The following is a 27,031-nucleotide window of genomic DNA, read 5'->3' as shown; positions in this document are numbered from 1 at the left end:
CCAAATCAAAGGAGGAGGAGGAGGACAGGAAATTCAATACTGAATCATGGATTTTTTTATTCTTCAAATAACAGAGTACAAAATACAAATCTCACAGAGAACAAGAATCTCTTCTCCCAGTTTTTCTCCCTTTTATTCAATGTTCCTCCTAGACAGATGCAGTATTAGTGATTGGTCAGCAGGTGGTCTGATTGATCTAATTCTAAAATTAGGAAGGTTCCACCTGCTCACCGGTACAGACTCTCAGTCTCTTTATTTCTCATCACTAATCCAGCTGTTCACCCTCATTTCCTCTTGTGATCCGGGAGGAGGCTCTTCTTGCGGATGGCATAATTAGCGGAGAATCCCTCTTTGCTGACTCTGTTGTCAGTAATGACGGTCATGGACAGGATGCCGCTGTGGGACGTCACCCGGTGGGGGAACTCCTGGCCACAATATCTGCCAAGGTGACGACCCACTGAGGGACAAAGGAGAGGGTGAAGAGGGGTAAGAGAAGGGGGATGAAGGAGGAGAAACTGTCCACTGTCTAAAAATGTTCAGTTTACAATGGTAGATAAATGTTTGAAAAGGGACAGATTGGATACAGTTTTTGTTGTTGTTGTTTTTGTAATAATCAGCAAATACTCAAAGTCAACTTATTAAATTGGAAGAATGAGCTGTTTTAATAAATGTTATGTTAATTCAGTAAATTTGGATCAAAATCTAATCTGTTCATCTTTGATTTCACCTGAACCAAACTGAAGAAATTCCCTCAAGGTGTTACTGAGATATCATGTACATGAGAGTAGGACGGACAGACAACCCTAAAACATAATCCCTCCTGGCTCTTACAGAGGCATGAAAAGACCTTGAAGGTTCATAAAGTACTCATAAAATTAAAAGTTTAGCAGCGCAAAAATATACTTATTGCATTTTTTTCAATGTAACTATGAGAGAAAATGTTTCTTCTGATCACCGTCTTGCTTGTGGATGTTTAAATGTTGAATCAGTGAAAAGTAACGATAAAAATAATTTAAGTTTCTTTTGAGCAAGTTGACTCCAGCTGATCTAAATCCTGTCCTCACCTTTAGGGAGACCGTCCCAGATGTCCAGCCGGTCCAGTCGGCAGAGGACACCCTGCAGTGCTGTGGGGTCGGCCTGCATGTTGAAGCTTTTGAACTCTACCTCGATCACCGACGTATTGGAGGCCAAGATCATGAAGGTGCAGTCCAGGTTGTTGGGGTACTTCTTAGGGAAGCCCGGCGTCTCGATGACGCCCTGGGGAGCTGTGAAGTTTCTGGAACAATCTGGGCCTGTGAGGGGAGAAGAGACGAGATGAGTTTTTAAATAGGTGTTTGCACAGAGTCTGTAATGCCGTGTTTTGGTTTGGAGACAGGCAGCACTACAAGTTTAACCTCAAACGATCTTCATGCCCATACATGTTGCTTTGGAGTAGGAGTTCAAGAAGTTGTAAACGTTGTGAAGAGCCAAACCAGCAGGCAGTGATATAACCCTAAGAGAGTGCTCTGGCATCCTGTTGTCCATTGTACCTTGAACACTAGTATATCGTGTTATGCTCCAATACGCACCTGTCATGAAGACCTCGTAGCCAACAGAGAATCCGAACCCCTGGTTCTCATCGTCCGTGACAAACTTGATGAGGAGCTGGTTGCTGCTGGATGTGATTTGGGGCGGTGCAGCCACGCCGCAAAACTTTCCTAACGTGGGCGAAAGCTCATCACCGCCGTCATAAACCTCCACATAGTCGTGGCTGTAGGAGAAGAAAGGATATAAAGGGTCAGATTTGTGCTTGCGGGAGCTTCACATGTTGTATGTGCATGAGAAAACATTTAGAAAGTAGGTAAAAACACTACAACACAAGTTTTGTGAAAAGCTGTTGTGTTTTGTGAAATATTGTTTTCTTTTCTGAAATGTTGCTGTGCTTTGACCTTCAGGGCCACCGTAGAAGAGAGAATGAGGAGTGAACTCTTACTTGCAGCCTGTGCCCTCCAGGTGGAAAAACGGATTGAAGTTGATGCGGATCTTCTGAACCAGCTCAGGGGCTTTTATCACCCATATGCACTGCTGGGAGGGCAGGTACTCGAGGGGATAGCCCGGGGATGTCAGGTAGTTCACCCTGTCAGTCTTTAGGCTTATATTCCCCCCGCATTTATCTACTGCAAAAGAAAAGGAAACTGACTTGATGAACTGCACTCAAATGTTGACTGGTGGCACATTCTGATGTAAAAAATTTGAGAGCAACTGCAGGAAGGTTGTCCTCATTACAGAACACATAACCAACCAGTAAAAGATTCAGCGTCTTTATCAAGGACACTTAAATTGAAGCCAAGTTAATCAACAAACTAATCCAGCTGCTCACCCGCATCTTCATCTACCAAGGAGTGTCTCTTATCGCGGATGGTGTAGTTGGCGGAGAAGCCCTCTTCGGCAGTGGCATCATCAGTGGTGATGGTCATGGACAGGATGCCGCTGTAGGCGATCACTTGGTCCGGGGAGGTTTTGCCACAGTATCTGCCAATGAAAATACCCACTGTGGGATGAAGAAGGGGGTAACAGAGGAAGCGTGGTTCAAAAGGGAAGGATGAAGGCAAGCGATGAGGAGGAGGAGAGGGAAAGAGAAGGCGAGGGGGTGATAAAGCAACAAGGAGTGAAAGTAAAGAGAAAAGGAAATATTTCCTTTACTAATCAGCCTCAGCTCATGTTCTAACCTCCCAGATCTCAGTCAACATTTCATCAGTATTTCTTATTGATCTCAGTCTGATAATAATTCTCTCTTCACCTTCAGGGAGGCCGTCCCAGATATCCAGCCAGTCGTGTGGGCAGACGGGGACTGGCTTTTGCCAGGGATTGCCCTCCATGTTAAATCTGTCGAACTCCAGCACGATATCTGACATGTTTGGAGCGAAGATCGTGAGGGTGCAGTTCATGTAGTTGGGGTACTTCTCGGGGAAGAACGGTGTTGTGATGACGCCTTGGGGAGCCGTGAAGTTTCTGGAACATTCAACTGCAAATATAGAAGAGACTGATTAGTTTTTAAAGTGTCAAGATCACTGTTGCTCCAGGGGAATTCTGGGTCTTTTAATTAATTTGACCTGCAGCTTAGAGGTCAGTGTACTAAAGGTTCAGCTGAGGCTGTTTGGACAACCTTGGGCATCATTGCAACCTGAATTTTGAAACACTTTTAAGCCTGTTGTACTTTATGACCAGAGTTTCATCCAAAAAAAAAAAAAAAAAAAAAAAGTTTTGTTTCATGTTTAATTTGTGAAGTTTGAAGGATTATTCCAGGTTATACCAACCAAACCACTACATGTACTGAGACAAAACAAACCATGTTGTTTTGAGTCAGAGGTCATTGTTTGTCTTTTGCTACAAGCTATTAGGGTTAGCGGGATGGTATCCAGTACCCTGGCACAATTGCTTTGATTGGCCTGACATAGTCCACTACAACGTTTGTGAAAGGAGGTGGATCAGGTAGAACCCCTTCCACCACAAATTCCTTTATTTTGGAAACATTTGTGGTCATGCTCTGCCTGACTCCTCTTTAGCAGTATTACCATGTCCACTTCTGCTCTTGTTTAAGCCCTTAGCTGATGCTGCTGTCCAACACTAGCAGCTACAACAAGGACATTTCATCAGTTGTATAATGAAACCACAGAGTAAACCACTACCCACATGTCTTGTAGCCCTCTAACTTCATAGAGAATCCTGACCCGTTGTCCTCATTGTCAGTGACGAACTTGATGAGGAGCTGGTTGCCGCTGGAGATGAACTTGGGTGGTACGACCCTCCCGCAGAACTTTCCAATGGTGGGTGAAAGCTCATCTCCACCATCATAAATTTCCACATAGTCATGTCTGTAGGAGGAGAAAGAACATACAGGTTCAGATTTTGATTTTTTTTTTTACTGAAGTCTTCACTTGTACGCGGCTCTGGATCAAAGTGTAGGAGCAAGTTGCACTATAGCGAAGCATAGGATAATCAAATTGGAGCTTAATTCATACAAGACAATAAAAGTCAGGGTGTCTCACTGCTGGTGCATCATTAACAGTACTTTTTAAAACCTGTCTATGGCAAGTCCCTCAGCTTCATGGAAGTACAATATTAAATTGCTGAGAAAGAGTAAACCACGAATCACGACAGCTGTTCCAAGTGAATATATCAAAAGTAAGCAGACAGATTGTTAAACTGTCTGCTTACCTTTATGAGCTGTAGCGTGAACTCTTACTTGCAGTCTGTGTCATACAGATGAAAAAGCGGATTGAAGACGACGAGGATCCTCTGATCGGGCTTTGGGGCGGTTATCACCCACGTGCAGTCCTGGGAGGGTCGATATGTCCAGGGAAAGCCCGGGGAGGTCACGAAGCTCACTGCGTCTGTCTCTAGGGTTTTATTCCATTCGCATTTGTCTGCAGCGTTAGAAAAGACGTAAAGTTGCTCAGTCAGTCAGTCAGTGGTAGAAAGTGAGGCCGGTTGGCTTCTGCCTCTCCTGCAAACAGGCGGACGAGGCTAAGTGTAAATTAAATAGTGTGTAGTGATTGTAAGTTACTTTGTAAACCTTTTAGTATGACAAAAATACCTACATTAATTTCATTTTGATGACAGGATAATAACAACAAATACAGCATTGCATCCCTGCTTAATGATCTCAACGGGAGATACTGCAAAATAATGCAAAAAAGGATCAGTATCCTGCCATTCATACAGTCAAACACCTACCAGTCCGACTCAAGGAGGCAACCAAGATGACTTGGCTGAAAAGGAACAACAGCAATCCACTCCGCATCCTTGTTGGATTGTACAACACAAAATGAAATAAAGACAAAGAGGGTTTATGTCGAAAACGTAAAAAAAATAAAATAAATAATAATAATAAATAACCGAAAACCGTCTCTGTATCCAGGGAGCTTCAGCGCCAGATCCCCGCGTCTGTTAGAGAACAACTGGCCAGCTCCAAATCAGTTCTTCCAGATCTTTACTCCTTACTTCATCTCTCTCTCTCTCCGTCTATCTCGACGTGCCCGTCACGATAGATATGTCAGGAATATGTCGCAAGCCGAGAAAGTAATGGCTGGAATTTCCACAAAGCCCAAACTCCTGCTTCTTTAGACGCCACTCTGTGCAACCAGCAGCGACCGACCTTAGAGCGAATCGACACTGATGCGGGCAGGGTCCACCAGGCTGGGGTGAATCGTTCGTTTCTGCTTATATGTGACAGTTTGTCCCACGGTTACAAATATGTTCATTAGTCTGATTAAACGTTGATTTTGGTCGTTTGTAGTGATGCAGACTTAACGAATGTGGGATTCCTACCACCCACAAAAAACATCAATGAGAAAAAAGCGAGGATTCGAGTTGTTTGTACCAATAATCGTATATATTTGGACTTTAGATTAAATGCATCTCAACATAGAAATGATTCAGTCATCACTATGTGTTATGTATCAGCTAACATAAAAACATATTTAACAGTTTCCTCAAATTAAAACAACAGAGGCAAAAACCCATTTTGCTTAGGAATGTCTGAAACTACTGGACCTGCCCTTTCAGCACTGTGGACAGCTCAGTCCAGACCTTTGAAACAATGGTGGAGTTCAGGTAAAACATTGCCCAATTACACAGAAAAAATCACATTTTCCAAGTTTTCCTAAACGCTGATGAGAAGAAAGACTTTAAAGTAACAGAAATAAGAACACCACTACTCTTCATGTTTAATCTATGGGGGTGTAATGATTCTCCAAATCTACAGTTTGGTTTATTCCTTGTTGTCCAGAATTGAGTCCGTAACCCCACTGGTATTATTGCCTTACTCCTCATTTAGGTACAAATAGTACTTGTCTAGCCAGTTTACATTACACAAAACAGGACTTTCTGACGTAACTCCACCTGGGGGTGGTAATTCCTGGATCCTGTGATTCTGTGAATAATCATTGCTCTGTGTAAACAAGTGGCTACTCAAGTGGATCCAAATGGGAAAAGCAAACACAGATGAAGGACACGTTCCTTCCTTGCCAGGTTTTGATTTATCTGAGTCTGTCCTGCCCCAGCTGGGAGTCACTGTTGCAACAACGGAATTCTGGGTCTTTTAATTAATTTGTCCTGCAGCTTAGAGGTCAGTGTACCAGAGGTTCAGCTAAGGCTGTTTGGACAACCTTGGGCAACACTACAACCTGAATTTCAAAACACTTTTAAGCCTGTTATATTCTGAAAAGTTACTTTAGGGTACTGGGCACTAGTTTCATCAACGAAATGAGAAAACAGAAATTGTTTTGTTTTGTGGATATTTTGTGTAGTTTAAAGGAACATTTTTGCATCAATAATGGTGTATTTTTGGACCTCACTGTTACTCTGAATAATCTTCAAAACACTCAATCAATATATGTTTTCAACCTGTTGTACTTTCACACGAACGCAAATTTTAAAGGGTCGAAAAAGTTACGTGATTTAGATTTACTGAGTTAGTTTTAGGACAACTTTTCTGAGCTTTTTGTCATTTTAACCTAAAATTGCGGTTCCTACTCTGTCTTCTCATATCGTGATGTGGGATTGTGGATGTTTGTATGGCAGTTTCCCTGTCGGCTCCAGAATCATCTACAATCACCAGTTGTAGACTTAACCAACTCAAAGACACAGGAAGACAGGAAATTCAATACTGAATCATGCAATTTTTTGTTCTTCAAATAACAGAGAGTATAAAGTACAAATCTCACAGAGAACAAGAATCTCTTTTTTTATTCTTCTATCCCTTTCATTCCATGACTGTTGCAGTATTTGTGAGTAGCCAACAGATTGTCTGATTAGTCTAGTCCTAAAATAATTATGAGTCATCATTATGGTGGTTTTTAAGAAAACACCTGATTATCTGAGCTGCTCATAGATGAAACCATAATTTCATCTCGTGTCCTGAGGGGAGGCTCCTCTCTCGGATGGTGTAGTTGGCAGAGAATCCCTCTTTGGTGATGGCATGGTCAGTGGTGATGGTCATGGACAGGATGCCGGTGTAGGAGATCACTCGATGCGGGAGCTCCTGGCCACAGTATCTGCCAACGTGAAGACTCACTGAAGGGCGAAGGAGGGGGTGAAGAGGAGGGTTAGAGGGACAAAGGAGGGGATTTTTGAAAAGGGAAGAATGAAGGACAGGAATACAGAGGAGAAAATGAAGAGTCGTTTTTTCATTGTTGCTATTTTAGAAAATGTTTGCTTACTTGTGGATGTTTAAATGTTAAATCAGTGAAAATTAACAACATAAAAAATTTCAAGTTGTACCATCTTATTTTTGCACTTTCTTTCAAACACGCTGATCCCAGCTTTGTTCTCAAACTTCCATCTATTTTTCTCCCTGATCTCAGCCTGATCCAAATCCTGTCCTCACCTGCAGGGAGGCCGTCCCAGATGTCTAGCCAGTCGTATGGGCAGCGGGGACCTGGCTGTAGCAAGGGGTTACCCTCCATGTCGAAGCTTTTGAACTCCACCTCGATCTCTGACGTATTGGAGGCCAAGATCATGAAGGTGCAGTTCAGGTTGTTGGGGTACTTCTCAGGGAAGCCCGGCGTCTCAATGACACCCTGGGGATCTGTGAAGTTTCTGGAACATTGTGGTGCTGTGAGGGGAGAAGAGACTGATGACGAGATGAGTTTTTAAAGTGTCAAGAAATGTTTGAACACAGTGACTAATGCCCAGATCAGACTGCACTATTTTTATTGTCTTTCACGATGGTTATGTCAGATGTCAGATTATGCAATCATAGTGCCATAAATTCTTGCCATATTTTAGTGAATGAATTAGCCCCCAGGAGACACATGAGCAAGGTTCCTTCCTTGCCAGCAGTGCTTATGCAAGTCTGTCTTGCCAGTATCTGGTCTTTGCTGGGAATAGCTGTTGGTCCAATGGAATTCTGTTTCTTTTAATTAATTTGGCCCATAGCTTGGAGGTCAGTGTGCCAGAGTTTCAGCTCTGGCTGTTTGGACAACCTTAGGCAACACTGGGAAACTTGGCTTTACTACAAATGAATTTGTAATTCACCACATTCAGTGGAGTGTATGGAAATCAGCAGTGCAATTGCAGCTCTGCTTCTGCTCTTCTTTAAGCTCTTAGCTGATGCTGCTGTGCAATACTGGTCACTACAGATCACTAAACACCTGTCTTGAAGACCTCATACTGAACAGAGAATCCACCCCCGTGGTTCTCGTTGTCAGTGACAAACTTGATGAGGAGCTGGTTGCCGCTGGACGTCATTAGGGGCGGTGCAACCTTCCCGCAAAACTTTCCCATTGAGGGCGAAAGCTCATCACCGCCGTTGTAAACTTCCACATAGTCATGACTGTAGGAGAAGAGAGAACATACAGGTTTAGGTCTGTGTTGTTGCAAAGTACTGTGGTGCGAAAAACAGATGAGTTGATGCTTAGAAGAATGTGAACTCATTATTGATTTTTACATGAACCTGCCCCAGTGGATTATTGAGCTACTGTTTGTTCCCTCTACAGTATTTTGTGACTTTTTGCTTGTTCTTTCTTTCAAAATCAAGATACATAGATCAGAAAGTCAGGAACATGTGAGTGTCTCCAGTATCTGGAGTGTCTGATCTTGTATTTTCTCCATATATCAACTGGTCTGAAGTGAAAAATGATCTTGTATGCATGTTTTTTGCTGTTCACGCTCATAAGAAAATATCAGCTTTGTCTCAAGAACGTGTTGGGAAGTCAGAAAAAGAGAGAGAGTGAGGAGTGAACTCTCACCTGCAGTCTGTGTCCTCCAGATCAAAAAATGGATTGAAGTTGATGAGGATCTTCTGATGCGGCTCAGGAGCAGTTAACACCCATACGCACTCGTGGGAGGGTGGGTAGGTCATGGGATAGCCTGCGGAAGTCAGGTAGTTTCCTCTACCTATCTCTAGGTTTATATTCACCCTGCATTTATCTGAAGCATAAGAAAAGGCAGAAAGCTGTTCAGTCTGTTAATGAAGGGACTGAACTGCAGTCAAATGTCAACTTTTACATTTCGATGTAAAAGATTTGAGAGTATTAGCAGGGACGGAGTCCGATAACAAAGGCTTTTCTTACAAACATTTAAGAGTTGGGTCTACTGCTACAACCCAGTGACCTACGGTGTTAGATTACTGATAGAGAGATAGAATAATTCAGCTGCTCACCCTCATATTTGGGTCCGGAGGGGAGGCTCCTCTCGTGGATGGTGTAGTTGGCGGAGAATCCCTCTTTGGTGATGGCATGGTCAGTGGTGACGGTCATGGACAGGATGCCACTGTAGGCGATCACTTGGCCCGGGGAGGTTTCGCCACAGTATCTCCCAAGGTGAAGACCCGCTGAGGGGTGAAGGGGGATGAAGATGAGGGTAGGAGTGGAGGCAAGGATGAGAGAAGATAATAAGGAGGATAGGGAAAGAGAAGGTACGAGGAAGTGATGAAGTGAGATGGAGTGAAAGTAAAAGAATAGGGGAGGAGAAACAGGTGGAGTGAGAGATGAAGCAGTGGATGAGAAGAAAAAGGAGAGAGTCATTTTCATTACTTTACCTGCTTTTAATCAGTTTTTATAGCTTGTATAATCAGCCAGCTCATGTTCTACCCTCTCAGATTTTAATCAACATTTCATCCATTTCTCTCTTCGATCTCAGCCTGATCCAAATCCTGTCCTCACCTTCAGGGAGGCCGTCCCAGATATCCAGCCAGTCGTATTGGCATTTGGGGCCTGGCAGTAGCAAGGGGTCGCCCTCCATGTCGAAGCTGTCGAACTCCAGTACGATCTCTGATGTCTCGGGGGCCAAGATCATGAAGGTGCAGTTCAGGTTGTTGGGGTACTTCTTGGGGAAGAGCGGTGTTGTGATCACACCCTGGGGATCTGTGAAGTTTCTGGAACATTGTGATGCTGTAAGGGGAGAAGAGACTGATGACGAGATGAGTTTTTAAAGTGTCAAGGAATGTTTGAACACAGTGACTAATGCCCAGATCAGACTGCACTATTTTTATTGTCTTTTGCGATGGTTATGTCAGATTATGCAATCATAGTGCCACATATAACCGTGAAGTTTCTGGAATATTCAACTGTGAGGGGAGAAGATACTGATGTATCTTGTTAAGAAATGTTTGGATAGACACAGTTGTCAATTGGACAGTTATATCAACAGTTATATAATGAAACCACGGATCACTACACACTTGATTTGAAGCTCTTAAGCTTAATAGAGAATCCTGCCCCGTTGTTCTCATCGTCAGTGACAAACTTGATGAGGAGTTGGCTGCCACTGGAGATGATCATGGGCGGTGCGACCCTCCCGCAAAACTTTCCCATCCTGGGTGAAAGCTCGTCACCGCCATCGTAAACCTCAACATAGTCATGGCTGTAGGAGGAGAGAGAACATACAGGTTTAGGTTTGGGCTGATGTTTACTGAAGCTTTAGTGTTGTCCTACTACAGCTACTGCTGTTTGTTTCTTTTACAATGTTTTATGACTTTTTATTTGAATGCAAACATTTGCTGAACACATGCATATGAATTGTGTCTGAGACAAATTTATCTGTCCAAAAAGTCAGTTTACAAGACTTTGAAAAATCATTTGAGGCCAAAACCTCAGAACTTGTTTATATATATATCTGGCTTCGAACTTTTGTTTCTTGACAGTATATGTGTATGTGCAACTGAAGTGTAAGCTGCACTAAAGCGTGTAAGCGTAGAATAAACAGCTTGACCCATAGAGGAGAATAAGTCAAGATATCTCGCTACCGTTGCATCAATATTGACGATTATTTTTAAAACCTGTGTCTTGATGATGATGAGGGACCGGGAATCACGACGGTAAGCAGACTGACAGACTGTTGAACTGATCAGTGCTTCCAAACCTTTATGACTTCATGTCAGCGGAGGAGAGTTAGAGTGAGGAATGAACTCTTACTTGCAGTCTGTGTCCTCCAGATCAAAAAACGGATTGAAGATGATGCGGATCTTATTATCCGGCTGAGGAGCGGTTACCACCCATGTGCAGTGCTGGGAGGGCGGATATTCCATGGGATAACCGGCGGTGGTTACATAGCTCACCGCGTCTGTCTCAAGGGTTATATTCCACCCGCAGCTATCTGCAGCATTGGAAAAGACGGAAAGTTGTTCAGTCAGTGAGTGGAATAAAGTGAGGCGGGTTGGGTTCTGCCGCTCCTGACGATCGCATTACATTTTCTCAATGAATAATTTATTAAATTGCTTGTATGATATTGTGATCTGTGATATTAAATTGTCAGTTTGTAGCGATTGTAAGATACTTTGTACATTTTTTGGTATGGCTAAAATACTTCATTTATTTTTCATTTTTTCATTAATCTTGTTACTGTATTTTGTATAATATCCTTAGTTCTTATTCACGGTGACGGTAACAGCAGCAGGGTTAGGGTTGAATACCTGGTCTAAACGTGGTCTCAAAGGGGAGACCGAGGCACAACAGGTGAGAGTAACAATGGTGCAAAATGGATCAATATACAACCACATGCATTCAAACAGTCATCACCTACCATTCGGAGCCAACGAGGAAACCAAGATGACTTGGGTGAAAAGGAACAACAGCGATCCACTCCACATCCTTGTTAGATTGTACAACACAGACAATCTGTAAAAGAAAGAAGGAAAAAAAGACACACGGAGGCGAGAAAGTGTCAAAGGGGGTTTATGTCCCAAACCCCCAAAATAACCGAAAACTGTCTCAAAGAAAATCCCAATCAGTTCCTCCAGATCTTTGCTCCTTACTTCATCTCTTTCTCCACCTCTCTATGTTCTCTCTCTGACTTGTCGTCACGGAAATGTCAGGAGCCGAGAAAGTAACGGTTGGAATCTCCAAAAAACCCCTGCTGCTATAGACGCCACTCCCTGCAACCAGCAGCGACCGACCACTTCAGGAGGCTGGAGCAAACTGACTCCGGTGCGCCCTCCCGACGCGTCCTGGGCTGGAGCAGGAAGAGTGCACGCGCAAACTCACACTGGCATCTCGTGCCACGAGCGGACAGGGTCCACCAGGCTGGGATGAGTCCACACCTGATCGGTGTCAAAATGTTGTCGTTCGTTTCTGCTTACATGAGACAGTTTGTCCCACTGATGCAAGTATGTTCGTCAGTCTGATTAAACGTTGGTTTTGGTCGTTTTTTGTGATGTAAATGTAAATACAGATGATTTGTTAAAATTTTGCAGCGTTGAGCGTCTTGCGTTTCAAAAACTAATGTGGGGCCCCACCCCCACAAAAAGCAAGGATTCAAATTGGTTTGCATCAATAATGGTGTATTTGTGGACTTCAACCTAAATGCATTATGGGCACTTTCAGCAGGCTCAGTCCAGGCCTGGAGACACAGAGGGGGGAGAAGAATAATTGATGGAAAAAGATCAAAAAGACTAAGAATCCAAGAAGGGTTGGACCGAGGGAAACTGGAGGACGGCTTGGTTGTAGATACCTGAAAATGTTCCACCTCTCATCCAAAAGGCTTCTTCAGTTCCGACAGACTGATGCTGACGCTGGTATTTAACCTGGCCATTATCAAGACCATGGACGTCACTTGGTTCATTAGTGCTCCTGGCTTGTTGTTGGCAGATGTCAGAGTCTTTGGAGTCACCTGTGTGTGATTGGCTGTTAAATCTCCTGGGTAGGGATGAATGGACAGTGTTGCAGGTGGGGGATAAGTGGTGCTGGCCTCCTCCTCTGTTGAGGGTGGCCTCCTTCAGTCTTTCAAACCGCCTCTCCTCCCTATCAAAAACATGTACTTCGTTGTCCTCAAAGGAGTGTCCATCATCCCTCAAGTGTAGGTAAACTACTGAATCTTGACCTGAGGACTCGGCCTTCACGTCTTGTTCAATGGTTGTTTCGTTGATATATAGGGCAGTGTATTCCTCATTGCATTGTCCTACATCCTGTGTGTACGGTCTTTTTGGATGGACCGGTTTCTTTTTTACTGTGTTGCTGGGTTTGAAAAAAGCAGTGATGAGGTGCTTGTTGAAGATCCTCCGAGTTTCTCAGATACCCCAGACACATTGAATCATGATGATTCTTCTTTTCCTCACCACTCACAGTGGTGGTGTTCTCCCTGGATTTTGCAGCCATTTTCACAAAGGTACAGTTATGGTGTCCACAAGCTTTAAGAACCTCCTTTAGGTGATTGTGCTCCTTCTTTTGGACCAGAGCATGTTAACAGCTTGGTGTTGCAGGTTGCTGATAACTCCCAGCTTATGTTTAAATGGTTAATGAGAGTCAAAGAGTAAATACTGGTCTGTGTATGGAGGCTCCTGTCTCCTTCAGTGTGAATGCTGTTGTTCCTGATGTTCTCTCATCTGAACCTTGATGTTGCTGTCCACTGAGTTGATGTGAAGGCTTTCACCAGTGGCTCTGTGCAAGTCTTCAAAATGCTTGTTTTGACCAACCAAGTCCAAAACCCAGAGATGTTTCATTGGCTCTCATAAGTGACAAAGAAAAGCATCTAATCCTCACTTTGGAGAAACAATTTAACCCATTTATTTATACCTGGTGTCCGAGACAGTGGATATAAATATTAATGTTTATCCATTGTTCAGTTAAACATGTGTTTCTCTGGTGTGTTGGTGAACAGTGAACTTGTGAACTGATATTTAACAACTGAATGAAAAACAAAGTAAATGACTGTGTGAACAGATTCTGATTAAATCTTCAGTGGTGCTGTAGGTTATTGTCACAGGCAGAAACTAAGGCAAGGTGGGCACCTAGTGGACAAACATAGACACGACTAGAAGAGGTACAACAACACTACAATTTAAAATGTAACTTATTATTTTTGCAAAAGTTGATTATGTTTCATAAAAACTTGAAAACAAAACCCCTGGAAGTGATGACCACTGACTGACTGATAAACACCAACTCTAACAGATGTTTATTTACACTGGCTGATCACTGTCTCTTTCTTCACTGTGGGCCTCATCTTCTTCCTTTCTCTGCTCTCTACTGCTGAGGTCAAATCCTTCACACCTGACTTAGAGCTGCAAGAAGATTACTGATATCTAACTATTATATATTCTAATGAAGTCTATACTTCCCTGAATAGAAACGTGATAAACTCCACTTTAAATGTAAGATTCACTTTTTTCTTAGTTACATCTGTTGTACCACTGTATTTAGAGAATTCTGTCACTTCTCAGCTAAAACCATATTTATATCCAAATACAACTGAACCTTATTCTGTCTCTGATTTGATAAAAAGAAAGAGGTTGGCACTTGAATTCAAATGGATTAGTTACCTATACACTGATTTGTACTTTGTACTGTTTTTATCTGTGTATGGTGAGTAAGTATGGAGAGTTGAGTTTTTACATTGTAAAGCGAATCAAACCGCTCCTCTTCCTGGAATAAGTCAAAGACTGATAACCCTCCCTCTTCTTCCTGCTCTCAAACACAGTGAGCTCCACTCTGTCCACATGTTTCCTTGTTCCCTCCCCTTCAGATCTACAGTTTGAAGATGGGTGGAACCAACATGTGGTGAAGTGCAAGAGCTGATAGGAACCATTCACTGCAGAAACACATGATGTTTAGATCAGAGCTCAAACTAGTTCCAGTTCTCAGAAAGTGAAACTCAGACAGTCATTGTCACTGAGAGGAGAAATGGCACAGAAAGGAGTTCAGCTGGACCAGGAAACCTTCTCCTGTTCGATCTGTCTGGATCTACTGAAGGATCCAGTGACTATTCCCTGTGGACACAGCTACTGTATGAACTGTATTAAAAGCTTCTGGGATGAAGAGGATGAGAAGGAAATCCACAGCTGCCCTCAGTGTAGACAGACCTTCACACCGAGGCCTGTCCTGATGAAAAACACCATGTTAGCAGTTTTAGTGGAGGAGCTGAAGAAGACTGGACTCCAAGCTGCTCCTGCTGATCACTGCTATGCTGGACCTGAAGATGTGGCCTGTGATGTCTGCACTGGAAGGAAACTGAAAGCTGTCAAGTCCTGTTTGGTTTGTCTGGCCTCTTACTGTGAGAAACACCTGCAGCCTCATTATGATGTGGCTCCATTAAAGAAACACAAGCTGGTGGACCCCTCCAAGAAGCTCCAGGAGAACATCTGCTCTCATCACGATGAGGTGATGAAGATGTTCTGTCGTACTGATCAGCAGTGTATCTGTTATCTCTGCTCTGTGGATGAACATAAAGGCCACGACACAGTCTCAGCTGCAGCAGAAAGGACTGAGAGGCAGAGAGAGCTGGAGCTGAGTCGACTAAAAATCCAGCAGAGAATCCAGGACAGAGAGAAAGATGTGAAGGAGCTTCAACAGGAGGTGGAGGCTATCAATCGCTCTGCTGATAAAACAGTGGAGAACAGTGAGAAGATGTTCACTGAGCTGATCCGTCTGATGGAGAAAAGAAGGTCTGATGTGAAGCAGCAGATCAGATCCCAGCAGGAAACTGAAGTGAGTCGAGTCAAAGAGCTTCAGGAGAAGCTGCAGCAGGAGATCACTGAGCTGAAGAGGAAAGATGCTGAGCTGAAGCAGCTCTCACACACAGAGGATCACAACCAGTTTCTACACAACTACCCCTCACTGTCACAACTCAGTGAATCTACAGACTCATCCAGCATCAAGATCCGTCCTCTGAGGTACTTTGAGGATGTGACAGCAGCTGTGTCAGAGCTCAGAGATAAACTACAGGACATTCTGACAGAGAAATGGACAAACATCTCACTGGCAGTGACTGAAGTGAATGTTTTACTGCCACAACCAGAGCCCAAGACCAGAGCTGAGTTCTTAAGATATTCACAGGAAATTACACTGGATCCAAACACAGTAAACACATGGCTGTTATTATCTGAGGGAAACAGAAGAGCAATATCACTGTGCAGTAAACAGTCTTATTCTAGTCACCCAGACAGATTTACTGATAGATGGCAGGTCCTGAGCAAAGAGAGTCTGACTGGACGTTGTTATTGGGAGGTGGAGTGGAGAGGAGGTCGACTTGATGTGGCAGTCTCATACAAGAATATCAGGAGAACAGGGCGATCGAGAGAATCTGGATTTGGATACAATATCAAATCTTGGTCATTAAATTGTTCCCAAAACAGTTATGAATTTTGGTTCAACAATATCCAAACTCCAGTCTCAGGTTCTCAGTCCTCTAGAGTAGGAGTGTACCTGGATCACAGTGCTGGTATTCTGTCCTTCTACAGCGTCTCTGAAACCATGACTCTCCTCCACAGAGTCCAGACCACATTCACTCAGCCTCTCTATGCTGGATTTCAGCTTTATTCTTGTTACGATGTAACCGCTTTCGGTTTTTCTGGAACCACTGTTGAGCTCTGTAAGCTCAAGTAAACATAGAAGATTAGTTAAGTAAAACTACTACTACTACTACACTCACGTCTGAGTGTAGTAGTAATATGATGTTCTAATAGCAAACATATTTGAAAACATAATGTAAATTGTGTGAGGGCTATGTAACTGAATTTAGACTATTATGCGGGCAGATAATATTTAGACAAACTGTAACTTAACAGTTAAATCAAACGGTTATCGTCTTGCATGTTTTTATCTTTCAAACCTCAACATAGAAGTTTTATTTATCCAAATCTAAAGCTGAACCATAGATGTGTCAGATCGGTAATCACTAGTTAACTATTCTTTCTTCTAGATGTAATGACTTGTATATTTGTATTGCTGCTGTAATATATTCAAATAGTTTTCTGCCACTTTAATCATCTACACTTATCATCTTGGGAAGTTATATGGTATTAGGTATTAGGTATTAGGTATTTCCTGAATTTCTTAACATTATGAACATGCTTGTGGTTCCTGAATCTTTGCCTTTGTGGTTTGTTTTATTTTATTCAAATGTTGACATTTCTGTTGATGTCACACTGGAAAAACCAACATGTGTCATTTGTGTCATTTGATTGAATGAAAACCGATTCCTGGTTCATATGGAGAAATGATATGAAGTGCTGTAATAGTCACCAACAACATGGGATTTCTGAGAGGGACTTAAGCTCAGCTCTGTACAATTGTTTGACATGATGACAAACACAAACATCATTGAGCAGATTCAGATCATTTTATCATCCAGAGAGATTTGATACAGCAAATGTTCATGAAATCACTGAACAAGTCATTTAACAGACTTTACTGATTAAATGTGTGAACAAACTGAAGGTTTACATCATGAATAAAGTTGTTTTTCCTGATGAACAAATCAAATATTTTCTTCTGTCGTCATTCCAGGATCTGATTCAAGGCTGATGGAGAAAATGTGAAACTAATATGAGAGTATAACTGAGGCAGTTTTCCTCCTGAAACATCAGAGTACAGTGTTCATGTTCAGAGTCAGTCAGTCTTTGTCCTTTCAGCTTTCTTCACTAAAAGAGCTTTGTCACTGAGAAATGAGCAGTTTACTTTCACTTTTTTTCTCGCTTTTTAAAACCATGAATGTGTTTGTGTTCTCAGTCAATGTCTAGAACAAACAAATATTTTTAATATTTTCTTTTGTCTTTAGAATGAGACTGTCGTATTGGTTCAGTGCTTCATGGTACGACTGTCCGGGGTTGTAAAGTTTTAAACGCAGACTTCATTAATAGTTCTTGTGAGTGATTTTGTCTGAGGTTTAATCTCTCAATCCACAAAACAACCTGATATACCCAACAGTTATTTTGTAATTTATGCTGAATTGACATCAAAGAAATGGCAGTAAATATATGCTGCTCCTGTTCATGTGCGAGAGCTGTTCTTGGTGTGTGTCCAAAGTAAGAGGTGGACAAAATCCACAGTCCTCATCTTGTGCAAAAAGGCTGGAGAAAAAAACCCTAAAAACTAATGATATAATCATATCATCTAAAATATTTTGCTGTTCTTAATAATAATTTTTCAGGAAGTACTGCCTACACATTTTGTGTGTGTGTGAACTGTAAAAAAAAAAAAAAAAGTTGATATAAAACTTTGTGGCAGCCCAGACAAAGGGTTAGTTTACCGACATTACATCCACATTTCTCACTTACCACCACTCGTATTTAAGCTTGAAGACTTTGGAGTTTTTTTTATTATTGTCTCCAATCAAATACCATTAAGCTGAAATCAAAAGTAACATCCATGTATTTCCAGAACTGTTCCTGTGGATATATACAAAACACGGTATACAATACTTGTAAACACAACCGGGAGCAGTAGGTGGCGGTAGTGCTGCTGAACAACCGCCAAAGATCAGCACGAAGAAGAAGTTTACCCTCGTGTGGTGCAGTGGGTCCAGCAGAGGCAGAGACACGCGAAAAATTAGATTAAAAACACTTTTTTGGGAGAAGTCAGTTCACCGGATAAGTGAGTAAGTGCCGCCCGTTGTGCCCTCCGTCTGTTGTTATCGTAGTTATAATGAATGTCTGTGATTTTAGCCGTTATTAGCAAATGTTTACACTCAAATGCTTGAAGTTTGGTTAGCTGGTTGCTAGCCGACGTTAGCATAGTTTGTCTATGACAAACTAACGCCACAGTTGCGCAGCTCACGTTACGTTTAGTTAATTTTCACTTTTATTAAGTTACATTTGGTGTCGGTGTCGATCTGCTTTATCACCCAGTGACTTTACCAAACAGCTAGCTCACTACTGTAGCTAGCATGCTATGCTAACAGATCTTACACAAGTTTAACGTCCATTAAGTTGATGTTATGAAACAGTCAGCAGATAAACAGACTTTACAGCTGAACAATGATGTATCTTCCGTGTAGTTCAGGTATTTCAGGGGTAATAAAAGTACTTTAATTATTGCACTTTGACGCACTTCATTAGTTTTTACGCACATTAAGTTCATTTGAGATATTCAGCCTGAAAAATGACAAACAACTGAACAATTCTCAAAATAGTTAGTGATTGATAATCAGTGATTAATCGCTTAATCATTTCAGCTTCATTTGTATAAAGTGACATTACACCAAACTCCAAAAAATGTCTTTGGCAAAGGTGCATAAAAGATCTCACTCATTTAGTGACTCAGCAAAATGTACACAGTTTTAATTTCAATAAAATATTATCTTTTTCTGTTTGGTTGCCCATTGTCCTCTTCCTCCACCAGAGAATTCTGAAAATAGTCAATTGTATTAAAATACTGATTTGCCTATGATTTATACTGACCACTAGCAGTCTGTCACAACTGCTAAAAGTGGTTTTGTTAACAAGCAAGGTAAACAAACAGTTGCCCTGCCCAGACAACTGCTTCTGGTAATGAGTTATTTTTTTAAATGCAGAGATGACAAACATTTGCTGCTTCCAGCCTCTCAAATGTGAGGTCTTGCTGCTGTTATTGTAATTTCTGACAGTAAGTTGATCATCATACCTTTAGCTCGGAAAATTGTGATGCTTTTTTCCCACTTTTTTGACATTGAATTGTCTAGAAAACAAAATGAGAAAAAAAAACATTTCAGTTGGGTCTGAAGTTCTCTCACTATACTTGAGATCCAAATGGGTCGAATGATAGAGGATAGAGTATGTTGTCCATGTTGTAAATAATCCATATTGTGATTTAAGATGTGTAAATAATTTGATTTCAGGTGGTCATGGCCTCCTACACTTGCATCAGCTGCCGAGTGGCTTTTGCAGATGGCGAGGTGCAGCGAGCGCACTACAAAACCGACTGGCACCGCTACAACCTGAAGCGTAAGGTGGCCGACATGCCACCTGTCACCGCTGAAAACTTCCAGGAGCGCGTCCTGGCTCAGAGGGCCGCTGCCGAACAGCATCTGAATGACGCGACGGTCACAGAGGGCTGCGCCGTCTGCAACAAGAAGTTCTCCAGCGCCAACGCCTACCAGAACCATCTGCAGTCCCACAAACACCAGCAGGCCGAGAAGCAGGCCCTGCTCGCCGCCCAGAGGAAGGTGGAGAAGATGAACGAGAAGAACCTGGAGAAGGGACTCGGTGACGAGAAGGTGGATCACGACGCCAGGAATGAGGCCCTGCAGCAAGCCCTGAGAGAGCAGCAGAGGCCGAGCCCGGCCAAGCAAGCCAAGGCCCAGACGTCAGAGGGAGCGACGAAGCAGAGGACGGAGAGGCCAGACAAACCTCCGCGGATGATGTGGCTGGAGGAGCAAGCCAAGAGGCAAGAGAGAGAAGAGGGAGCCACAGCTGAGGAAGGTGAGGAGACAGGAAATCACTGAGTGCATCTCTGTGACCTTCCTTTAGTCACAAATCACCCACAACTCGACCATTTCGAACCACACTTGTACCAGACACTGCCCACTGCCCTGATCTTATGGTCAGACAGTCTGCTTGTTTTTTACTTTTTATCACTGTCTTTTATTGTTGTCAGATAATTTACCTACCTTGTCTGTGGCGCGAACACCTCGTGTCCACATAGCAGGTCAGCTAGAGGTACATTTTATTCCTGTGGGATCCTCTGTGATCTCTGAGGTGTTCAGGAAACTCTTCCTTCCCTTTTATTTCTTTAATTTGCCTTGAGTATGTTAAAAAAGACTGTAAAATGTAAAGAGTCATATTTAGCTAACACAAATATTTCACAGTTTGCAGTGACATCTCCATCCACCTGTACAGAAAGTTGAACACTAGGGGGCGTACATTTATCATACAGAATTACAGTCACAGAAGTGTTAAAACGTCTCCTTAAAAATCTTCCAGAGGAGTGGGAGGATTTTGGTGAGGACGATGATGATGATGATGAGATGGAGGAGGATGAAGAAGAGGAAGAGGAGGTGATGGATCAGGAGGAAGGAGACTCTGCGGCTCCGTCTGACCCCCACCCAGCCGCTCTGCCCGGCTCCATCCCCGTCACCGACTGCCTCTTCTGCTCCCATCACTCGAAGTCACTCATGAAGAATCTCACCCACATGACCAAAGTTCACAGCTTCTTCATCCCCGACGTGGAGTTCCTGGTCGACCTCAGGGGCCTCGTCCGTTACCTCGGTGAGTTTGGGGAGTAAAAGGTGTTTAGGCAGGTGAAAGCTGCAGTGTGAAGGGTCTTTAAACTGTTGATGCTTGATTCACTGTATCGTCAGACAAGATTCTTCTGACACTCACTCAAATGAGAGTTTAGTGTTTAGAAGGAAAATAAATCAGGAACTAATGACTCCACTCCAGTGTCTTAATGTTTCTGATAAGATTGTGTTTCCATTTCCAAACACAGCTGGTTTTAAAGTTTACATCCCTGTGCAAGTCGGGCCAAAATTTACCTGACTGCCTTAATTATCTTCATAAAATATCCATAAATAAAAACAGAGAGAGAGTCAAAATTCACACCTCAACAAATTGTCTTCCTTGCACATAAATTCCCAAACTTATCCTGTCAGGTTTCAAAACTTCAGGAACAGGCTTCACTTTTTCAGAAAACTCTAGTGCATAGGGATGTTGGTGTAGACAACAGTGGAGGCCGATACCAGCACAATACAATATGAGACAATGATCCTGCAACAGATTCTACCTCGTAAGAAAATAACCACTTTTTGATGTGCATATTTAACTGCATTCAAATAACGCGTGCAGCTACAGACTGATTTAATCACTCACTCTGTCTGATTCTGTTGTTGTTGCATGTGATTTATATATTTTTTACTTTCCAGATAAAACTAATGTTGTTTTTTTTTCTTGTTTCAGGAGAAAAGGTCGGTGCTGGGAACGTGTGTTTATGGTGTAATGAGAAGGGGCGTTCGTTTTACTCAACAGAAGCAGTACAGAGTCACATGACAGACAAAAGTCACTGTAAACTCTTCACAGACGGCGACGCTGCTCTGGAGTTCGCAGACTTCTACGACTTCAGGTAATAAAGTAACTAACTGATGACCTGTGAGCTTGTTTAATGTTTTTCCCCCTGAACACGTCTGTGCTGCGTCTCTCTCTTTCTGGTTCACATGTTTCTTTGTGTTTTGCCAACAGGAGCAGCTACCCCGACAGGAAAGAGGGAGAGGATTCTGAAATAAACGATGAAGAGCTGCCCGCCGACAAGAACCTGGAGTACGACGACGAAACACTGGAACTGACTCTGCCCTCAGGTGACCTGACTTCGAAATACGTTTTTAGAATCGGCAAATAATTGCGTCTGTTTATCTAAAAGATTTTACACTGTGAGATTTATCATTTAAATAGAATTATTCAACAAATGAACTCGCACCAAAGGGCGACAATCAGTCGGTTGGCTACGACTGCCACATTTGAAACCCCTCGACCTGGTGCTGAACTGACATGTGTCGAACCTGTCCTCTGATCATTGTGTTCACACTGTAACAGAATACACCTCCTTATTGTGTGTTTTCTCCAGGTGCTACGATCGGCCACCGCTCCCTCATGAGGTACTACAAACAGCGATTCGGAGCTCAGCGAGCGGTGGTTCTGACCCACAATAGGAACGCTGTTGGCAGAGTCCTCCGGCAGTACAAAGCCCTGGGCTGGGGAGGAGATGGAGGTAAGGTTCAACCAGGGACACAGAACATCAGAATGGTTTCTTTGGGATCATTTGTTGTGTATTTTACAGTTTAAAGAGAGAAACAGAATGAAGATGGTGTGAGAACTTAAGAGCTGAAACAGTAGAAGTACATGTTGAATTGTGCCTATAAAATATAAACGTCTATCTGTTTCCAAGCCAAGAATAAACCCCTCTTCTCAAATCAAATAGTAGTAACTCAAAAAGTTAAGTAGTTTAAGGGGAGGGGAGGTTTAGTATAATAGTGTTTTAACAGGAAGCTGCTAACTTCAGAACCTGAATGACCTTTATTAACCAAATATGTCGACACATTCAGGGAATTTAACTCCGGTTAGCTTGACCTTTCAGTGGAGGTTGTTCATGGGAAATGGGTTCTTTTAGTAGAAGATGGTACAGCAGAATGTGGTAATGAAATGTAAGGCAGCTGTCATGTAAAATGTTCTTACCTGGGTGTCCTTGCTGTGAAGAAGTTAAGAAAACCTCCATAACTTTTTATTTTCCAAGTGATTCAGCTCCACAAGAAGCCAAGGCAGTAGAAACTTTTTCATATGAAACTTGAGTACATTTGGTGCAGAGCTGAATTTCCTCAGTTCATCTGATTCGGACCCTGTGGTATTGCCTTATGCCAGTTTTGATTTATCGTGTTTACTCAGTGGTTTGGGGAATGACGAATCTCTTATCACCTCTTCGGAAGTCCGACTCTTTACAGTCGTTGTCAGCTTTTGGCCCTGGGAGCTCAGTTTCTTTAGTTATGTTGTTGTCTTTACTGTGTTTGGAGGGTTTGAGTGCAAACTTTTATTCCATTCTGTATCGTTGAGATGGCATGTTTTTGGCAGTTTGGGTTTATTGATAATGCTATTTCCTGTTATCACCTCCACCAGCTTCCTCTTTCACCCTTTATTTCTCATGTGGCGTAGTAGGTACAGTAAGGTACTGTCACTACTACAGTTACCTACCCATTCTTCACAAGGGCACTCATGGGGAGTATACACATGTCCTGTAAAACCTGGAAACCTGGAAACCTGGAAAGTGATAAAATTCTGAAAATATCCTTAAAAAAATAATTTCACCTAGTCATCCTAATTTCATTGATAAAGCACTTAAAGCACAACACAGCTCATCCAAAGTGCTTCACAGTGCAGAGAGGACAAGAAGATGACAAGGAAAAATCAAATTTAACAAGAAACCAGATTTGGCTCAGGAGGAAGACATAAAAACACTGTCAGAAGTTCTGTAAAACAGCAGGATTTTAAACTTCCCTCTGTAACTAATGAAGAACCAGAGGGGGGGAGTTACACTGTTCCCTCTCTGTGATCAGTAGAGGACCAGGGGAAGTCAGGGGGAAATGGAGGTTAAATCGACTGAAATGCCACAATGTTCATATGAGGTCGTTATATGAACTCTTATTGCTGTGAGAACCCCTAAAATCCAAGTCCAGTTGAGACCAGATGAAGAGGTTTTCTTCAGATCAGAGACACAGAAGTGATCTGAGTTTGGAGACGATGCAGAGCTGATTTTAAATTTGATTGCGACACCTTTTTCATCTATTCGTCAAACTTCAGTCCTGAATCTTGTATGACTCCATAATCTCAATGGTATTGTATTGATAATTATAGAAAAATATCAAAACACAAGCATGACATAAGCTTCTCCGAGTCAAAATGTATTTAAAGGCTGTTTTAACGACAGACAGAGAAACAGTCACCAATATTTCAAACTTTTTAGATATTAAAGTCTTTCTCCATGAAAATGTGTAAAATAGTGAACCACTGCCTGGATAAAATACAGTTTCTACAACAAAGGTTGGTTTTCCACTTTCCTCCACCACCACGTTGGTATTTCTCCTCATGCAGTGAGCTCAGCGATAAATGGGGTCCCCCTTGTGTTCGCTTTTCATTATTCCCATAATAACTGTGAGAACCCTGCTCCCAAACAACATTATGACACACTGTATGTACATGCATGCTGCCCCTCCCATCTCCTTATCTCTTAGGCAACAGCTCCCTCAGTCAGAAACAGAGAGACATGCAGTACGTACAGAGGATGAAGTCAAAATGGATGCTGAAGATGGGAATGAGCCACAACGCCACCAAGCAGAAGCACTTCAGAGCCCAAGTCATGTTCTAAACTCTGGTCTACAAGGAACTGAATATGGTGCGAAATGTGATGTGGACTGGTTACATCTTTGCTGTTTTCCATCCAGCAAGACTTTGAGCACAGAATCAAGTACAGCTGCAGAAGTTGTGGTTGCTTGTTCCCTGGCAGAAAGAATTATCAAACTTGTTGATCACCTCATATCAGTAACGCTCTGTTGTGATTAAAGTAAATACATCCATGTTGATTTGAGGTTTGACAACAGCAGCAGGTGGAAATCTTCACCAACTTTACTTCTGATAATTTTTGCATGAAGAGCAGTAACATGACCTTTTCTTCCCAAATTTCCAAATGTCTTTAATGTTACATCAAAGTGCAGAAAGCGTAGGTCCACAGTAAATCAGCTTGAAATTGACTTGTGATAGGAATCCAGCTGGAAATTACATCTCAGCTTTAACTGCAAAAACAACCACTTACGTGGAGATCAAGGGCATGAATCACGTTTACAAAATTACTTTTGAAACTATATTGATCATTTAAAATCTAAAAGTACTATTCAGTTGCATAACACTGTTTTTTTAGACTAATAACAGGATTACATCTTTATGATTCAGCATTCTTGTAATACATCCAACTAAATAAATGTGTTTCATATTTATTGGATACTTTACATGGAAGTCTTTCTTAAGTAATTACTAACTATCTTACACATTGTCTTCAGGTTCACAGGGTTCAGGATCTGTGAGAGGTTACAAATCATGTCAGCAGTACCTCTTAATTTGATGATTGGCCCTGCTTCCAGCTGATCGCAGAATCAAGTTATAGTAAATGTTTTCCAAACTGTTACACACCAGGAAAAATATTGGCTCGATGAAATTTGGCTAAAGAAGCTTGTCTTGAATCCACAGAAGAAATTACAGGAAAGAAATGCCGAAGGTATTTGAGGTAATTAAGAAACAGTGTCTTCATTAGTTTGTCCAAGAGCAGGTACAGTTTTACACTTTTTATCCAACTGTAAAATGTTGTACTGCTAGGTATCTTGGTCACAACAACAAAATCTACCTAAATTTAAGGATCTTTCATCAGAAATGTTTGTCTGTGTTCATGCTAACATGAAATATTCAGCAGTATTGGCCTCAAAGGTCCAGTATTGGTTAAACTTTCATCAGCAGCTAAGTGCCAGCATGTTAATATTCCCACAGTTAGCCTGTTTAAGTTACATTATATTAATGTGTTAAAGTGTATTGTGTAATATCTAGCAGTTTCTTATTAGATAGAATTAGCATGCCTTTTGCATTCAGCAATTGTCATTGGTAATTATTCTTCAGATTATTTCCTTGATTAACCTTTCAGGCTGAAAAAAAGTCAGAAAACACTGATAAATGTCAGTCACAATATCCTACAGCACTAGGGTTTGTCCAACCAACCAAATATTTGATTTGCTGTAACTTAAGCCCAACAAAGAGTTAATTCTCACATTTGAGAAGCTAGAACCATCAGTTTCTTGGTATTTTTGATTGATAATGACCAAAACATTGATTATAAAAATAGTTTGTGATGACTTTTCTTTCGACTGACTATTCATTGCACCTCTGAAGCATATTAATATCATGCTTTATTATCTTTATTATCAATTATCAATTATTATTAATTCTAGAGGTATCCAATCATGACTTGAAGTGTTTGGTTCAAAGATCCAGAACCAGGGTGTCACATTGTTATAATGTTGTCATGATTTTGCTTTTTGCTTTTCTTTCCCACCATATTTTTTCTTCTTCCCTTCCCCTTCCTGTATAATTTTTAAAGCACAGTTTTTCCCAAATGTTGAGTCATGCTGGTAGGTTTCCACCTACTCTGCCTCGCTCTTACTTTTGATACTTGGTTTTTAAACATTTCGAACAGGACTTTTCAGCTGTGGTATTGCAACAGTTTCTGAAGAAAAAGGTTTGAACCCATCGTGACTGTTGTTCTGTTCAGATACGTCAGACTTATCAGTGACTGTGGGCCTCATGCAGATGAAGTCATCGAAAGCTGATCAGGCTTCGGCAGGATGCTGACCCACCACACCAGCCCTTTAATGAGCTCAGCTACTCCATTTGTTTGTGGTCCTCCACTCTATCTTTGGCAGGCTTTCCACTTCCTTTTGCAGGCTGGTAGAGTGTTTGCGGCGTGATGGTTTCAGGGGTTTAGGGCACTCTGCCCGTACAGTACGCCACTGTTTGACAGTGTCGACAGGAAAAACGGGGGGGGGCCTGCAGACAGGCCGACGGCGAGAAGGAGACTAATTGATCGGGACGACTTGGGGAGAGAATCAGGGCAAATGGCTGAGAAGCATTAGAACTGTGGAAGTCATGGGAGGAGGTGATTCTTTAAAATAGCTCCACCGTTTGATGCGTTTTTCTGAAAGCCCAGGTGTTCATTTATTTAATTTGCCGACCTTCGGTGTTTATATTGTTGTCTATAAATAACTGCAGTTAATGTTCTTTGGGATATTTTGCAAATTAATTTAGTTTGCTGTTGAAGTAGATAAACTGAATCAATATAAA

At 42.0% G+C, this 27,031-nt stretch overlaps 4 protein-coding genes across 5 annotated transcripts; 2 read left to right on the top strand and 2 right to left on the bottom strand.

The window, feature by feature from the left end:
* Positions 1-32: 32 nt before the first annotated feature.
* Positions 33-4,989, bottom strand: LOC108884766 (neuropilin-1a). Its single transcript, XM_018678839.2, has 9 exons — positions 4,717-4,989; positions 4,226-4,406; positions 3,673-3,854; positions 2,780-3,004; positions 2,360-2,530; positions 1,973-2,156; positions 1,569-1,750; positions 1,065-1,292; positions 33-457 (listed from the first exon to the last, which is right to left on the bottom strand). Exons 1-9 carry the CDS (start codon positions 4,781-4,783, stop codon positions 285-287), a joined length of 1,593 nt encoding a protein of 530 aa, XP_018534355.1. The 5' UTR covers positions 4,784-4,989; the 3' UTR covers positions 33-284.
* A 1,714-nt stretch (positions 4,990-6,703) lies between these two features.
* On the bottom strand, positions 6,704-11,894 carry LOC108884765 (tolloid-like protein 2). Its single transcript, XM_018678838.2, has 10 exons — positions 11,738-11,894; positions 11,506-11,600; positions 10,899-11,079; positions 10,166-10,347; positions 9,648-9,875; positions 9,146-9,316; positions 8,733-8,913; positions 8,136-8,317; positions 7,370-7,597; positions 6,704-7,056 (listed from the first exon to the last, which is right to left on the bottom strand). The coding sequence occupies exons 1-10, from the start codon at positions 11,740-11,742 to the stop codon at positions 6,869-6,871; spliced, it is 1,641 nt and encodes a 546-aa protein (XP_018534354.1). The 5' UTR covers positions 11,743-11,894; the 3' UTR covers positions 6,704-6,868.
* A 190-nt stretch (positions 11,895-12,084) lies between these two features.
* Positions 12,085-17,180, top strand: LOC108884762 (tripartite motif-containing protein 16). Its single transcript, XM_018678836.2, has one exon. The coding sequence runs from the start codon at positions 14,601-14,603 to the stop codon at positions 16,299-16,301; it is 1,701 nt and encodes a 566-aa protein (XP_018534352.1). The 5' UTR covers positions 12,085-14,600; the 3' UTR covers positions 16,302-17,180.
* A 946-nt stretch (positions 17,181-18,126) lies between these two features.
* Positions 18,127-25,143, top strand: znf622 (zinc finger protein 622). Of its 2 annotated transcripts, none has more exons than XM_018678833.2 (7): positions 18,127-18,294; positions 19,513-20,095; positions 20,597-20,881; positions 21,569-21,731; positions 21,848-21,963; positions 22,230-22,373; positions 24,385-25,143. In XM_018678833.2, the coding sequence occupies exons 2-7, from the start codon at positions 19,519-19,521 to the stop codon at positions 24,516-24,518; spliced, it is 1,419 nt and encodes a 472-aa protein (XP_018534349.1). In that variant the 5' UTR covers positions 18,127-18,294; positions 19,513-19,518; the 3' UTR covers positions 24,519-25,143. The 2 variants fall into 2 exon arrangements, with proteins under 2 accessions (XP_018534349.1, XP_018534350.1); XM_018678834.2 differs by having other exon boundaries at positions 18,162-18,290.
* The last annotated feature ends 1,888 nt before the right edge of the window (positions 25,144-27,031 follow it).

The sequence above is a fragment of the Lates calcarifer genome, linkage group LG4 (assembly GCF_001640805.2).
Source record: "Lates calcarifer isolate ASB-BC8 linkage group LG4, TLL_Latcal_v3, whole genome shotgun sequence".
NCBI lineage: Eukaryota > Metazoa > Chordata > Actinopteri > Centropomidae > Lates > Lates calcarifer.
Note: the sequence above shows the minus strand (reverse complement) of the source record. Positions and strands in the feature narration are given on the sequence as shown.

Coding starts and splice junctions, on each gene's coding strand:
- LOC108884766 (XM_018678839.2), bottom strand. CDS start 4,783: ATGCGGAGTGGATTGCTGTTGTTCCTTTTCAGCCAAGTCATCTTGGTT. Junction 3,855..4,225: donor CTGTATGACACAGACTGCAA/GTAAGAGTTCAC, acceptor CTCCTCCTACAG/ACATGACTATGTGGAAATTT. Junction 2,531..2,779: donor CTGGGACGGCCTCCCTGAAG/GTGAAGAGAGAA, acceptor TTCATCCCACAG/TGGGTATTTTCATTGGCAGA.
- znf622 (XM_018678833.2), top strand. CDS start 19,519: ATGGCCTCCTACACTTGCATCAGCTGCCGAGTGGCTTTTGCAGATGGC. Junction 20,096..20,596: donor GGGAGCCACAGCTGAGGAAG/GTGAGGAGACAG, acceptor AAAATCTTCCAG/AGGAGTGGGAGGATTTTGGT. Junction 20,882..21,568: donor GGGCCTCGTCCGTTACCTCG/GTGAGTTTGGGG, acceptor TTCTTGTTTCAG/GAGAAAAGGTCGGTGCTGGG.
- LOC108884765 (XM_018678838.2), bottom strand. Junction 11,080..11,505: donor TTCCTCGTTGGCTCCGAATG/GTAGGTGATGAC, acceptor CCAATGCTGCAG/ATAGCTGCGGGTGGAATATA. Junction 10,348..10,898: donor CTGGAGGACACAGACTGCAA/GTAAGAGTTCAT, acceptor CTCCTCCTACAG/CCATGACTATGTTGAGGTTT.
- LOC108884762 (XM_018678836.2), top strand. CDS start 14,601: ATGGCACAGAAAGGAGTTCAGCTGGACCAGGAAACCTTCTCCTGTTCG.